Genomic DNA, 14787 nt, shown 5'->3' on the forward strand with positions numbered 1-14787 from the left:
CCATCTGTGCTCCGCAAGCAGTTTAATAGTGGCTTTTCATCAACCCCTGTGATAATCTATTAATAATATAATAATAAAACCCTTATCCGCACCCCAATGGTGCATAGGGCACTGCGTCATATAAACGCAGTGTTATCTTGATCGTTTACACATGAAGGAAAGGTGATCAGCCCTCCGCTTCAGGTGCCAGTCCAGGGTAATATTGAATAAATATGACAGTGAAAAATCACTTATATTTATTTTACCCCCCTTGGGAATCGAACCCGGGACCTCCAGAACGGTAGCCGATAATCTATTACTCAAACAATATATTTGGAGATCAAGAGCACCAATAAACAAAGATACATGCAAGCGTCCCGTGTCACATCTAATTATAATATTTGTCATTGAAATAATTTTTAAAATATTAATAATTGTAATAATCAAGTAAAACAAAATTAAATTACACACCACAACCATTGAAATGCCAAAACAATCAAAAATTATTCCATAAAGTTTTTTAACCCATGGTGTTTCACCATGAAGAATGTGCAGCAAAGCGATTTATGATAGATGTTCGAATAGTGAAATAAGGAAGGAATGCAAAGCTGAGATAAGCATTATCGATAAAATTAAGAAAGGCGTGTTGAGATGGTTTGGACATGTGGAACGAGTGAGTGAAGAACGAACGGTAAAACAATTACATGAGGCGAATGTTGTTGGAAAAAGGAGCAGGGGAAGACCGAGAAAAACTTGGCACGATCAGGTATGCCAAATACTTGTAAGTGTCATGTTAGGAGTGGAAATAATCGGCGGGTATGTATGGGGAGATGCATGAACGTGGAAGAGGCGAAGAATGTTTGCAAAGACAGAGTGGTGTGGTGTTCTATTATCTCTGCTTACCCCTGCGTTAGTTAGTTACTGTTCCATCACAAAATAGGGTCTTACCAGTTGTGAACCAAATACAAATTTACAAAAGTTAACATAGTTTTTCATCAGGCTTAGTTAATTATTTTACCTTGTTTTATTTCAAATAGACATTGCAAATTATAAAAATATGCCTTGTGTGAAAATACGGGCCGACGTCGATTGCCAAATCGCTGACTGATATAAATTCATTGAAATGTCTACCATATTTTACTAAGTTAAATGAGTAAAGAGGGGTAAGTAATGGTTCAGAGGTACAGTTGGATTTAATTGAAATAAATCGAATTTCGCCTCCCCTTTTCAAGTCTAAAAATATTGACTAAACTAGACTTGTTTTATAACTTAATTTCATCATTAATTTTAGCTAGGTAGAGTTCTCTTAACAATTCATCTTATTTCTCGTTATATTCTAAAAATTTATATTTTTCCTATTTGTACGTTTCTAGAATACATATTAGTATTTTCTTTGCTTTTTCTAATAGTGATAAGATTTTTTCAATCACGAATGTATATGTTTAACACGTTGACTGCCACGGCAATTTTCAGAATTTCGTTCTAATAAGCCAATTCTTTTACTTCTTGATTTTGAATAAATTTTTATTAAAAATCAAGAAGTTATGAATTATATTTTCTGTTCATTTTTTAATATTTTCTATTTATCTAATCTAGCATTGATTTTTTATTCTTTTCCCAGAACCCATCTATCTTTATTAGCACTTATGTATTACGAATTTTATCGGAGCTGTACGAGATAACTCGTAGTCGACGTCCTAACAAAGAACGCAATCTACGAGTTATCTCGTAGTTAGCAGTCAACGTGTTTAGAAAAAGTCTCTTTTTAAAGGGACGGTAAAACCAACGAAAACTCCCTTTTACATGTTTTAAAAATATATAAGGAAGCTTACATTGTACAGGTATAATTTATGTGATTTTTCAAATCGCAAAAAATCAAGACGCATTGATTTCACACAGTACCTACGTAATGAACGTGATCACCGGTACCTACCTGAAATATGTGTTTATTTTTTTTAAATGGCAAATGGCAACTCGGGCGCTAAATTATTTTCAGTTTGATATTTTTCAACATAGGTAGTTTTTTATAAAAATCGTTTTCGGTGCATATTACACTCTCGAATAATAATTTTGAGAGAAATTTAGAAATTAAATATGTTAATTCACTGGTGCTATTATCGATGATAAGTTATCGCGTATTTTACTATCGAATTATGAAAGTTTGCGTAAGGTTATGAAACATCGCGACGGAATGTCATAATTGGCGACGCCGTAAATGAAACCGTAATATTCGCGAAAGTAACAATGTTAGTGAATGAATTCTTCAACGAGACGAAAAGAGACATCTCCGAGTTATCCGGCAACATACCCCCTCCACGCGAGATTCCCACATGTCTCGCGAGATGACCTACATGCGAGCTCTAAGTAGGTAAAATTCTTCGCGAGAGGAGAGAACACAAATCGAATTACTCGTCAGTGTCGAGTGGGTCACCTGCGACGGTTGTCGGCCCGGGCGTATTCATAGCGCGTATGTATCGGATACGGTAGAAATTCCGGTTGGCCTTGATCGTCAAGTTTCACTGTCAACGTAAGCTGCCCGAGGCATCGTACCGGACGTGGAACTTCGAGCGGTTTAGCGCGTCTACGGAACGGGATTCCACGCGTCGCGAGATGGAACGGTGGCCCGAGAATGTCGGCATTTTGGCCATCGAGCTGATTTTTCCGTCGCAGTATGTGGACCAGACGGAGTTGGAGGTTTACGACGGCGTCTCCGCCGGGAAGTACACCGTCGGGCTCGGGCAGGACAAGATGGGCTTCTGCTCGGACAGGGAGGACATCCACTCCTTGTGCCTGACAGTTCTGCAGAATCTCCTGGACAAGAACAACATCGACCGGGAGCGGATCGGCCACTTGCAAGTGGGAACGGAGACCATCATCGACAAGAGCAAGAGCGTGAAGACGGTGCTGATGCAGCTGTTCGAGCCCTACGGGTACACCGACATCGAGGGCATCGACACCACCAACGCCTGCTACGGGGGCACGGCCGCTCTGTTCAACGCCATCTCCTGGGTGGAGTCCTCGGCCTGGGACGGGCGCTACGCGGCTGTGGTGGCCGGGGACATCGCGGTGTACGCGGAGGGCTCGGCGCGGCCCACGGGCGGCGCGGGCGCCGTGGCCATGCTGGTGGGGCCCGGGGCGCCGCTCGTGTTCGACCGCGGCCTGAGGGCCACCTACATGAGACACGCCTACGACTTTTACAAACCCGATCTGTCTTCGGAGTACCCCGTGGTGGACGGGAAACTCTCCATCCAGTGCTACGTGGGCGCCCTCGACCGATGCTATCAGTTATACCGAAAGAAAGCCCAGAAAGTAGACCCGAAGAACGTCGGCCTAGAAACGTTGGACGCCGTAGTGTTTCACGCGCCTTATTGCAAATTGGTACAAAAATCTCTAGCTAGACTCGCATTCAACGATTATTACCTCACCCCTGATGATCAGAAGGAAGCCAACTATCCCGGGCTGATCAAATTTAAGGATTACGAGCTGGAGAATACTTACACGGACAGAGATTTAGAAAAGGCGTTCATGAGTCTGAGTCAGAAGACGTTCGACGATAAGACAAAACCGTCTCTCTTGCTAGCCAGCCAAGTGGGGAACATGTACACCTCGTCGGTGTACAGCGGACTGGTGTCCCTGCTGGTGAGCAAGAGCGCGGCGGAGCTGGCGGGGCGGCGCATCGGCGTGTTCTCCTACGGCTCGGGGCTGGCCTCCTCCATGTACTCCATCACCGTGTCTCGGGAAGCGGGAGCCGACTCCAAACTTCACAAACTCTTGGAGAACCTGAACGACGTCGTGCCTCTGCTAGACAAGAGAGCCCGCGTGCCGCCGGAACGCTTCAACGAAATAATGAAAATCCGGGAAAAGAACTGCCACGCCGCTCCTTACAAACCCATCACCCCCGTAGAATCTCTCTTCCCCGGGACCTATTACCTGGAAAGCGTAGACGAAGCTCACAGGAGAACGTATAAAAGATACGACGGAAAGAATAATTAAGTAAGTTATGGGTATTAGTTGAACATCGGTTTCTACAGGGTGTCGGTTACAAGACGTATTTAGTCGGTGTAAGAAAAGATGTATTTAGTATAGCTGGCGCATCGATGCATTTGCAGTGAAATAATACACCAGTGATTTTTCACCATTTTTTTAAACGCCTTCACAAATATGCATTTTATTAATCGCTGTTATATTTCAATGACTGTGATTTTATTTATCTTGCGTGCAATACAAATTGAAGGAATTAAATTTCACCATAATTTAGCATAGTCAAAGTTTAACTTATTTTTATCATGAAAAGATATTTTTCATGTCGATGTTATTACACTGACTTTTGACAATTTTTTGTATTATTAATGTATGTTTGTTTTGTTTTTGAAATATAAAATTATTTTATATCTATGTTTTTCATTTGCCTTCGACAATCTTTTTATAGTTATCAGTTCATCTGTGATATGAGATCACGCAAGATGGCATCGCACATATGAATATTCCTTTATAATAATTAATCGATTGGGTTTTGTTCAAACTGACATTGCTTCTACAATTTAAAAATATTTAAAAAAATCTTTTGTGAAATGATTAAAAACACGATTGAGCATACTATGATGGAAAAGTCTTTTTGTCATCTGAAATTAAAAATAATCTACAAAAAAAATTGACCTTTGTCTATTACCAATGAACTTTGGATATAACAAGTTTTTTTTCACCTTCAGTATACAGGTGTATCGTAAAATATGGCACATATGTGTTTATAATGCATTAAAAATCGGATTAATTAATGTAATAAACAAATAAATAGGTAAATGAGAAATTAAACAATTTCTACACATTCTATCAGCAGCACAAATAATTTGCTAACCAAATCGAAATTTTATTATTTTAATAATTCTTTCAAATCATAGTTTTATGATTGTTTGATAATTTGAAATATTACCTATCTTATCAGTTTAAAATAAAAGTCATGACAAACAGGTAATTATGTAGTATTTTTTTATTTAAAACATTTAGACATTATAATTTGAAACAGCAAGGTACAATTCAACAATTCTTTATATCTTTATAAATTTTTAAAAAAATCAGTCACATAACACACTCTTATATAAAACAATATAATGAAATTATAGCACATGGAATTTATAAAACACCACATCTGAAAAGAAAAAAAAAAGATTATTAAAATATTTATTGCCTGTTATGATTGGAATTTTTCAAACTACAGGTTCTGACCTACAAAATTTATAAAATGGGTCATGACAACTGTCTTTGTCCATTATAAATAAATAGGCATAATTCATAGACCGGGTCACAATATAAAATTAAATTATTTTTGCGAATGATTTATATATTACTGAATATTTTAACCAAACATATTCTGGTAAGAAACGGCGACATAATTTTGATGATTGGAAAAGGTCTGAAAATGTCAATTTTTATATAAATATGATGAAGAAAAAACAATAATTTAATATTTTTTCTTAAGAAAATGAATACAGATGGAATGACATAATTGGTGTAATCTTCGACTGCAAAATATTTATCTTCGATAAGTCTGCTCAGATCAATTTGTGATGTATTTTTCATCAGTCATCTTCCTGCCCCATCCTCTATACGGCCTTAAGACAAAACTCTAAAAAAGTCTTTGCAAGTTATTCTTTCAAAACAAAAAAAATATTTTGGTTTGTACACCAATGTAGATTTTAAATATGCATAATAATAAAAAACAGCAAATTTTAAAGGCCAGCATTATGAAAATAAAATTTTAAAAAGTACATACTGGTGGATGGGTAAATAAATATGTTTGAGTCAATGAAGTATGAGTGACACTTCGCTCACTCCTTTCAAGAACGTCATAAATCAAAAATTGACAATTTTCAGTTTTGCATGTTTTCGGAATGCCCAGAAAATCTACTATATACCAGAAAAAGTGGCATATTTTTAACATAATATTTACCCGCTACAGGGCAGAAAGTGTTGTTTTTGCATTTTGAAGAAAAGGTATTTTTTAATGATTTTTTAAAATATATTAAATATTTTTCAAATGGAGAAAAAACCTTCAGGTTTTACCTAAAAAGATCTGTTAAACAGTGAAAAGTTCAGTAAGTGGCTTGATATTTATTTTTATTACATTGTATTATATTTCAAAACATTAAAAACGTTCTACTGAAAAATCAAGTTTTTTGATTTATGACGTTCTTGAAAGGAGTGAGCGACTTGTTTGAGAACATGCAGTTTTCAACGTGGATAGTAATTTTTTTAGTAGCAGTCTAATGAATTCAATAGAATACATAAATAAGTATTTAATATTCATGTAGTGTATTGAGTGCTTTAACCCTCTGACTGATGAGTTTCAGTGAAGGTTTTATTTGGAAAAAGGACAGGTTATTTTTTTCTAATAATGAAATAACGCTAATGCATTAAATAATAGTATTTTTGAAATTATATGATTTAAAAAAATGTTTAAACTAAAAGAATTTTTAATTACAAAAGTAGTTTTAAAAAAGGTATTTTTTTAATAAAAAATCAGTTTTAAAAGTAGTTAAAAATAGTTTAATAGTTTTAAAACTGATCTTAGATACACAAACGTTTTCTATCTAGCATTTCATTTCCAATACCTACAAAGGCCCATTTTGTTTGCTCGTATGTGGTATGGCAGTGTTAAGATGAGACTTGAGTAAGCTTGATGTTTGAAGATTATCTATTTAGGTAATCTTCTTTACTGCTTACTAATCTTTGTCAATGGATCTGCACATCAGAAGGATAAGGTTTTATCTGACAGTTTTGACAAAATGATTGATTTAATAAAAACAAAAACCTATACAGTATAACTAGGTGGTTAGCTTAAGCTGTATTAATGTTTATTGTTAACAATTATATTGACGTGCCCTACGTAAAGTGCTCTAACTACATTTTTGTCAATTTTGAGATATTTGGTGTACGTTATCAACTGACAAATATAAATATAAATGAACAAAAAATATATATAAAATAAATTATGCCTAGTTTCAGGCATATAAGACGCTATCTACATCGAATTTTCGAAATGAACTGAACTCCTAAAACGCTAACTACTTAATTTTGACAAAGCATAAAGTTTTAAAACGATTTAATAAATTATTATATCGTGTTTTTGAATGTTTAATACTTGTTTCGAATTTCATATAAAACCGTTAATTAATAAAAAAAATACGTTAAAAAAATCTTATAAGCTCTCTCCTGTAAAGTAACTGATATGCAGATAGAGTACTTTACGTAGGGGCCGTCGATATAATGGATATTTGACACAATCGATAAATGAAAATACTTTTAGTTTTACTCTTTTACTAATTGACAGCCGGATGCTTTTGCCAAGAAGGCATCTTCAGCAAGCTCTCAACGGCTAATCAATATTTACATTTATATTAACACGCCTGTGTTGGGTTATTTTCCTGCTAAATTTAAAAGAACTTGGGTAAATATTTGATTTTCACACGCAAAATCAGATTCTATATAAAATAGCTGTATCTTTTCAACTATAAGTTATATTTTAATAATTTTTTTGCTTAAAAATTATCAATTTATTATGCAATAAACATTTGTTTTATTTAGCTCATAAAATTTAGCTAAAGTACATAAATTTATGAAGAAGAAAAAACAATTTTTTTATATTATAAAAGAAATATGAATCAATAGTTAATAAAAATATTATCAGCAATACATTTCCCTTAGTGGTAAATGTAATTTATTTGCACCGTGAAAGTTTTTATTATTTGTTTTATAATCTTCGTGTCCCTTCAATATAAAATTCTAAAAATCGGCAGGCAGGTACATTGACATAAAAATATAAGATACTTAGTTTCCCGTACCCCACCGATAATTTGTATAAACTGAATTTTGTCAGCTCCCGCTTTTTACATATAATTTATACGAAACATGTTTGCGTCATCTGACTCCTGACAGCAATACGTCAAGTCCTTTTTTTACATTATATTTGAGTATTATTATATTTCTTTATATATAGAAACGGTGGTGATATTGCATTTTTCAGGTTTTAAACTTTGGTATACAATATAATGACATTACAAAACTGAGGAAATATAAATTAATAGGACCGCAGTAACTAATATAATAAAGGTTTGTGGGAAAAATTTGCAATCATTACAAAAGCTGATTTAAGATTATTTTATAGGATCAATAAAGGAACTAATTAAGCCATTAAATTTAAAAAAATAGAAGAAGATATAATAAACTTATTATTTTTAAATTATCTAAAAGAACAATAAAATAAAAATTACAACTTTGGCACGTGACATTTAAACAACGGTCAAATTTCACTATTTTTAACAATATCAATATTTTTTTATATCGGACACTGGATTATTCACCCTACGGATGAGGTGTCAATTTATTTAAAGTTGAAACTGGATAAGAAGCATGTATATGGAATATTTCGGGGCTTACGACCTGGCATTTGGCTGGCTTAAAGTCAACCAAATCCCAGGTCATAAGCCCTGGGATGCTCAGACTTCCATATGCATGTTCCATATCAAGTTGAGACACTTTAAAATAATTAATTGTATACACATTACACAATTTCTAAGGTTGGCTGAGACACCCAATAGAATAAAGTTTTGATTTTTATGCAAAATCACCAAAGGTGCATGCATATGACATCATCTTTCTAATGTACAGATGTCAATTAACTTTTTTTTTCATTAAACTGATAATAAAAAAGATTGCACAAGTTAACTAATCTTTAATCTTTTTTTAAATAATTTCTTAATTTTTGTGTTTTTATTATCATGTTTATATGCATAACAGTAATAATTTCTTGGATATAACAAAAATCATTTATGCGTCACAAGCTTAATATGTTAATAGCAAAAGTACTTTATTTATAATTTATTACTAGAACTATAAAAAATACTAATTTTTCATGCTAATTTTTGTCCGCCTCCGTAGTGTAATGATCAGCACGCTCAGCTAAATAAATATAAGAGTGAAAAAATGTTTGATATGAAATTATTATTATTATTATATCATATTTAAATCATTGAAAAGAACTCAAAGATGCCTAAAGTAAATATATAATCTTCCCCAAAAATAAATATAAATATAATTTATATTGTCCGCCTCCGTAGTGTAATGGTCAGCACGCTCGGCTACCGTTCTGGAGGTCCCAGGTTCGATTCCCAGGAGGGGGTCAAATAAATATAAGTGATCTTTTCACTCTAATATTTATTCAATACTACCCTGGACTGGTGCCTGAAGCGGAGGGCTGATCACCTTTTTTTCATGTGTTAACAATCAAGATAACACTGTGTTTATATGATGCAGTGCCCTATGCACCATTGGGGTGCGGATAAGGGTTTGAAGATGAAGATTTGTTCATACATAGCAGCATAATGAAAATGAAAAAAATAAATGAATGAATTATTATGTATTTTTTAAGGGTTTACAACATACCCATAGGTGGAACCATTATCGTGAGATTTTGTCCTTCAGTAATATTCATGACAGCCATTTTGGCAAATAAGTCCTAAAAAGAATAACACGTTTTTTTTATGCAAACCCAAAAACATTTAATTATGTAACTGAAAAATTTATTCAACTCCAGAATCAATAAGCGGTCATTCTGACTGATCAAATGATTCTAATAACTTTTTTTAAACAAATATAAGTCACTAAGTACAGCTTTGTAAAAAAATGAGAGAAAAAAAAACAATATTTTTGTTTGAAAATATTCATAATCTACATCATGGGTCGGCAACCTGCGGCCCGCATGCGGCCCGCGAGACATCTTGGTGCGGCCCGCGAGATTCTCGCCGCAACGCACATGACGGACGATATTATACACAATCGAGTGAAAAGAAGCGAGAAAGGGAGCGAAGGGAATCTCATTGATTTTATTAAATACAATAAATGTCGTTAAAATATACACTTAGCGTTTTATTTTTAAAACTAAAATATTTGTGCATAAATATTGTATGTATACCTACTGCAAGTGCGGCCCGCACTGATCCCCATGAAAAATATTTGGCCCTTTTACAACAAAAGGTTGCCGACCCATGATCTATTGGGTTGATGCAAAAGTAATGACCGTTTTTTTATGATCCCAGGTAAAAATTTTTTTTTTCATAAATTATGAATAGTATCTTCTTTTTTTATAATTCCATTGTATAAAGGATGCTTTCCCTCTACTTTCTATTCAGTTTTGGCCTGGCCAGAGTACAGTAATAACCCCTTGTATTTTTTCAAAATGTCGTTCGATAAAGTGCATTTACGTCATTGTTTACTTTATGAATTCCTTAAAGACAATACCGCGAGTGTGGCAACCAAAAACATTTGTGAAGTGTACGGAGCAGATGTCATCAAAGTTCGACAGGTACGAAGATGGTTTGCAAAATTCCGATCTGGAGATTTTTCACTCATTGATAAACCACGTACCGGGCGGCCATTGAAGTCTGATGAAGACGAATTAAAAGTCATAATTGACACCAATCCACGTCTAACCATCAGAGAGATTGTGTCAATGATGGGAGTCAACAACACAATCGCATTAAGACATTTGAAGCGCATGGAAATGGTTTCGCGGTACGACGTTTGGATACCTCATCAATTGTCGGCTGCCAATTTATTGGATCGTGTTTCAACGCGCGTTGCCTTGAGTGCGAGACAAAAACATGAACCTTTTTTGCATCGTTTGGTGACGGGAGATAAGAAATGGGTCGTGTACAACAACGTGACAAGAAAAAGACATTGGACTATACCTGGACAAGCCCCATTAACAACTTCGAAGGCCGAAATCCATAAAAAAAAGTTATACTTTGTGTTCGGTGGAATAATAAGGGTATTGTGTAATTTGAACTCTTGGAACACGATAAGACAAGTACAGCAGAACGATATTGTCAGCGTTTATCCAAATTGAACATGGTCCTTCAAAAGGATAGACCAGAATTGGTAAACAAAAAAGGGGCAGTGTTTCATCACGACAACGCGCGACCACATGTGGCTATGATGACCCAACACAAGCTAAATGAGTTAAATTGGGATGTTATCAAGCATCCACTGTATTTTCCAGATCTTGCTCTTTCTGAATTTTATTTATTCCGATCACTGCAAAAAAATTTAAATGATGAAAAAAATTATTCAATAGAGCAGGTAAAAACATCCCTTACTTCATTTTTCGCATCAAAATCCACGGAATTTTATACTACTGGTATTAATAAGTTGATAGAAAGATGGAAGAAGGTTATAAGAACTGGTGGAAATTATATAATTTTTTAAATAAATAATACACAAGAAAAAAAAATTTAAAAAAATATATGTAAAAAACGGTCAAAACTTTTGCATCAACCCAATACATCAATGATTATGAATATTTTTAAAGAAAAATACAATACAATGAGTAAAGAAAGAACAGTAAAACAAGTTTGTAAGGCAACTGTGGTTGGTAATAGAAGAGGTAGAGGAAGACCGAATAAATCTTGGGACCAAGTACTTGAAATACTTGAGATGGTCAGGTGAGGAGTCGGAATAATCGGCAGGTATATATGAGCAGATGAATCAATATGGAAGAGGTGAAGATTGTTTGCAAAGACAGATTGGTGTGGGGTTCTATTCTCTCTGCCTACCCCTGCAGAGAAGAGGCGTGATGGTCAGTTAGTTATATCAATCATTTAGTTTATATTAATTTTTTTTCTCTTAAAGTCTCAGTAACGGGTTTTAAGCATTATTTTCAATAAATCTAGCTGCATTACTGAGAAATGTCAGTCCATCGGTCCACTATCATCAGCCCTGGTCACGGTGGTAGCTAATATGTTGGAAAAGCACATTTTCAACGCTCTTGTGCCTATATTAGCCATCAATGACCAGAAATGTTATATGGAGCTGTTCTTTCTAATGATATTTCATCCTAAAAAATCTATAATTTTTTTGTACTTTTGTGCTGATGATTTTCTCAACCCATTTTGAGCATTCTTGAGCACCACATTTTGATTTTTTAAATCTTCTTTGTGATAGCTTGGATGAGAGTCCATAGTTGGCCAAAGAAAATAGTTTCGAAGCCATAGAAAAGCACTATAAAGATATAGAATTTCTATATAAATTAGCTAGTCTGTGAATTACATTCTCATGCGCAGATGGAGGTTGAAGTTTCTCTATTACTAAAGTCACATATTCCGAAGACGCAGTTTGTCGCCATCTTTATTCTGACTTTGATCTTTCGGGAATGGTCCCATTGATCGATAAGCTAACGCCCAGATATTCAAATTAATGTGCAAGTGCTCAATTCGACGTGTGCCCTACGTAAAGTGCTCTAACTACATTTTTGTCAATTTTGAGATATTTGGTGTATGTTAGCAACTGACCGTTATCTACAAATATAAACAAACAAAAAAATGTATAAAATAAATTACGCCTAGTTTTCAGGCGCGTATAAGATGCTATCTACATCGAATTTTCGAAATGAACTGAACTCCCAAAACGCTAACTACTTAATTTTGACAAGGCATAGAGTTTTAAAACCATTTAACACATTATTTTATATGTTTTTGAATGTTTAATACTAGTTTAGAATTTCAGATAAAACCGTTAATTAATAAACAAAAAATATGTTAAAATACAAAAAAAAATCTTCTAAGCTCTCTCCTGTAAAGTAACAGATTTGCAGATAGAGTACTTTACGTAGGGGCCGTCAAAATCAAATTTTGACATAATCTCATTCCAGTTAAAAGCATTTGTTTCAGACCATTGCTACACGTCGTCTGTTCTAGTATTAAAATAAGATAACACAATTTTACTAACCATAAATTTGAAAAAACGTGACTTTGAAAACACATTATTTAAAATAAATAAAAATTAAATACATATTTTTCATACTTTTGTATGATAACAAATACTACGTTATTTATGCTTTTCTTTTATCATTTTTTAAGTATTTTAAAATCAAATTGTGAGCATGTGTAAGTTATGCAAACATTTAAGGCGTAATTATTGAAAGAGAAAATTGATGTGAAGACAGAAAACTTTCTCTTGATGACTTTAGTGGAAGAGGAAATTAATGAAATTTTAAACAATATCAGAATATAGAACTTTCTACTTCTCTGCTCATGACCTACTAACTAGTCCAAGTTTACATTAATATTCGGACATCATAATTATCAAGTCAATTGAGTGACTCAGAGCTCGAACCGTCTATGCAACAATTGAATCAACCATTTATAAATGGGCCTAAGTCAGTATTCAAAAAAGAATATTTTAATATAACCTTGTAGCCTCTGCATTGTCAGAAAATAAGAGGTTTGACACGCAATAGAAGACGTATAATTACAACATGGAATGATGTGCCCTCACTGAGATGTGATAAGGTTTCCTTTCCTGTGCTAAGGTCACATTTTAAAATACACTTCGGTCTCTTTTTATGTAATAGATACGTTCCACGGAGAGTCGCATAAAAAAAGACTTGAAGTACATACAAAACCGGGGATAGGTTCCATTATTTTTAAAAACCACATAACTTCAAATCAAAATGATAGAATGTACCAAAAATCGCATAATTTTTTTTTTTAAAAATCATAAAAACAAAAACAGAAGAGCTTTTTCCTTAATTAAATATTCACATATAGGAAATCGTTTTTTAGATAAATCCTTAATCCAAATTACAGGTGCTTTTTCTGTTTTTTTTTCCAATAAAGCATCATTGCATCGTTGCACATTAAAAAGTTGAATAAGTGGCTTGATATTTATTTTTAATACATTGTTTTATATTTTTAAACTTTAAAAACGTTCTCCTGAAAAATCAAGTTTTTTGATCTATGACGTTCTTGAAAGGAGTGAGCGATATGACAAAAAATTGTCAATAAAATATAACATGGCTGAATAATGCAATCTATTTCCAATCTACCCACTTCCATTATGCATTTGTGAATAGCTCTTTTATGAAACAATAATAATTAAGACATTTAAAATACAAATGGCCGAAAAAAAGTCAGAAATTAAACACTTTCACTTGTTTATTTGACTAATTTGTTCTTTCATCTATGACCAGGTATCATAAAACTGGGTTTTAATGCAAAAACTACATTCATTTTGTTGATTTCAAAGTACAAGGAAGTCAGAAAAGAAAAACCACTCAATGGTGCATGGAGCACTGCATCCGATTTACAATGTTAACTTGATTGTTAATTTTATAAGAATTCAATTTCAATTCAACTCAATTCAATTTATTTATTTCCAATTAACATATACATTACAAACTAAAAAATTTAAAGTGTATACATAAAATAAATACAAAAATCTAAAATATGCAAGAGCTATATTGCTAAAGGTGTAGAAGAATCCCGCTTCGGAAAACTCCTTCAGACGCAAGGAACAGATCAATATCCAATGAGATATTGTTCAACATAGCGGTAGCTCTTCCTACAGGCATAACCATCGGCAGGTTGGTCCTGTGTATAGGAATGTGAAACAATCTATGCTGATGCTATCTTAGGTAACTATCGGGAACATACAGATCAATGTTTCTGGATAATTTCAGGATTTTTGATCATACCGCACAACAATCGATAAAAATGCGTAATCAAATACAGTAAGAATATGGAAGTCTAGGTATTTACGGGCTTATGAGCCATCATAGGCTGGTTTAAGTGGTAGATTGATTGGCAACCATACTACTTCAATTTTTGGAACTCGTCATCATGACTAATATATTTAAGAGCTACTGTTTAAAGATAAAAATTAAGTATACCGTTTATTACCCAGCTTAACCTAATCTAAGTAATTTAAATCGTGTTAATCAGGTTTGAAGTAGTATTGACCCAATTGAGAATTTCTATG

General features: G+C 33.8%; 2 protein-coding genes across 3 annotated transcripts in view; one reads left to right on the forward strand and one right to left on the reverse strand.

Moving 5' to 3' along the window:
• The first annotated feature begins 2393 nt into the window (after nucleotides 1-2393).
• LOC148301705 (hydroxymethylglutaryl-CoA synthase 1-like) lies at nucleotides 2394-4370 on the forward strand. The gene has a single exon (XM_088272846.1). It carries the CDS (start codon nucleotides 2590-2592, stop codon nucleotides 3970-3972), a length of 1383 nt encoding a protein of 460 aa, XP_088128972.1. The 5' UTR covers nucleotides 2394-2589; the 3' UTR covers nucleotides 3973-4370.
• A 571-nt stretch (nucleotides 4371-4941) lies between these two features.
• Nucleotides 4942-14787, reverse strand: part of LOC148301706 (alpha-N-acetylgalactosaminidase-like) — a 28298-nt gene continuing 18452 nt past the window's right edge. The window contains exons 9-10 of one of the 2 annotated variants that reach the window (XM_088272847.1): nucleotides 9418-9490; nucleotides 4942-5125 (exon numbers count right to left, since the gene is read on the reverse strand). In XM_088272847.1, coding sequence (XP_088128973.1) covers nucleotides 5094-5125; nucleotides 9418-9490 — 105 coding nt within the window. In that variant the 3' untranslated portion in view covers nucleotides 4942-5093. The remainder of the gene's footprint in view (nucleotides 5126-9417; nucleotides 9491-14787) is intronic. The other variant, XM_088272848.1, reaches the window with a different exon arrangement.

This window comes from Brachycentrus maculatus, unplaced genomic scaffold, assembly GCF_059751285.1.
Source record: "Brachycentrus maculatus isolate JH-2025_06_01 unplaced genomic scaffold, ASM5975128v1 h1tg000527l, whole genome shotgun sequence".
In the NCBI taxonomy this organism is placed as follows: domain Eukaryota; kingdom Metazoa; phylum Arthropoda; class Insecta; order Trichoptera; family Brachycentridae; genus Brachycentrus; species Brachycentrus maculatus.

What these genes read in the sequence shown, in the direction of transcription:
- LOC148301705 (XM_088272846.1), top strand. Translation starts at nt 2,590, where the DNA reads ATGGAACGGTGGCCCGAGAATGTCGGCATTTTGGCCATCGAGCTGATT.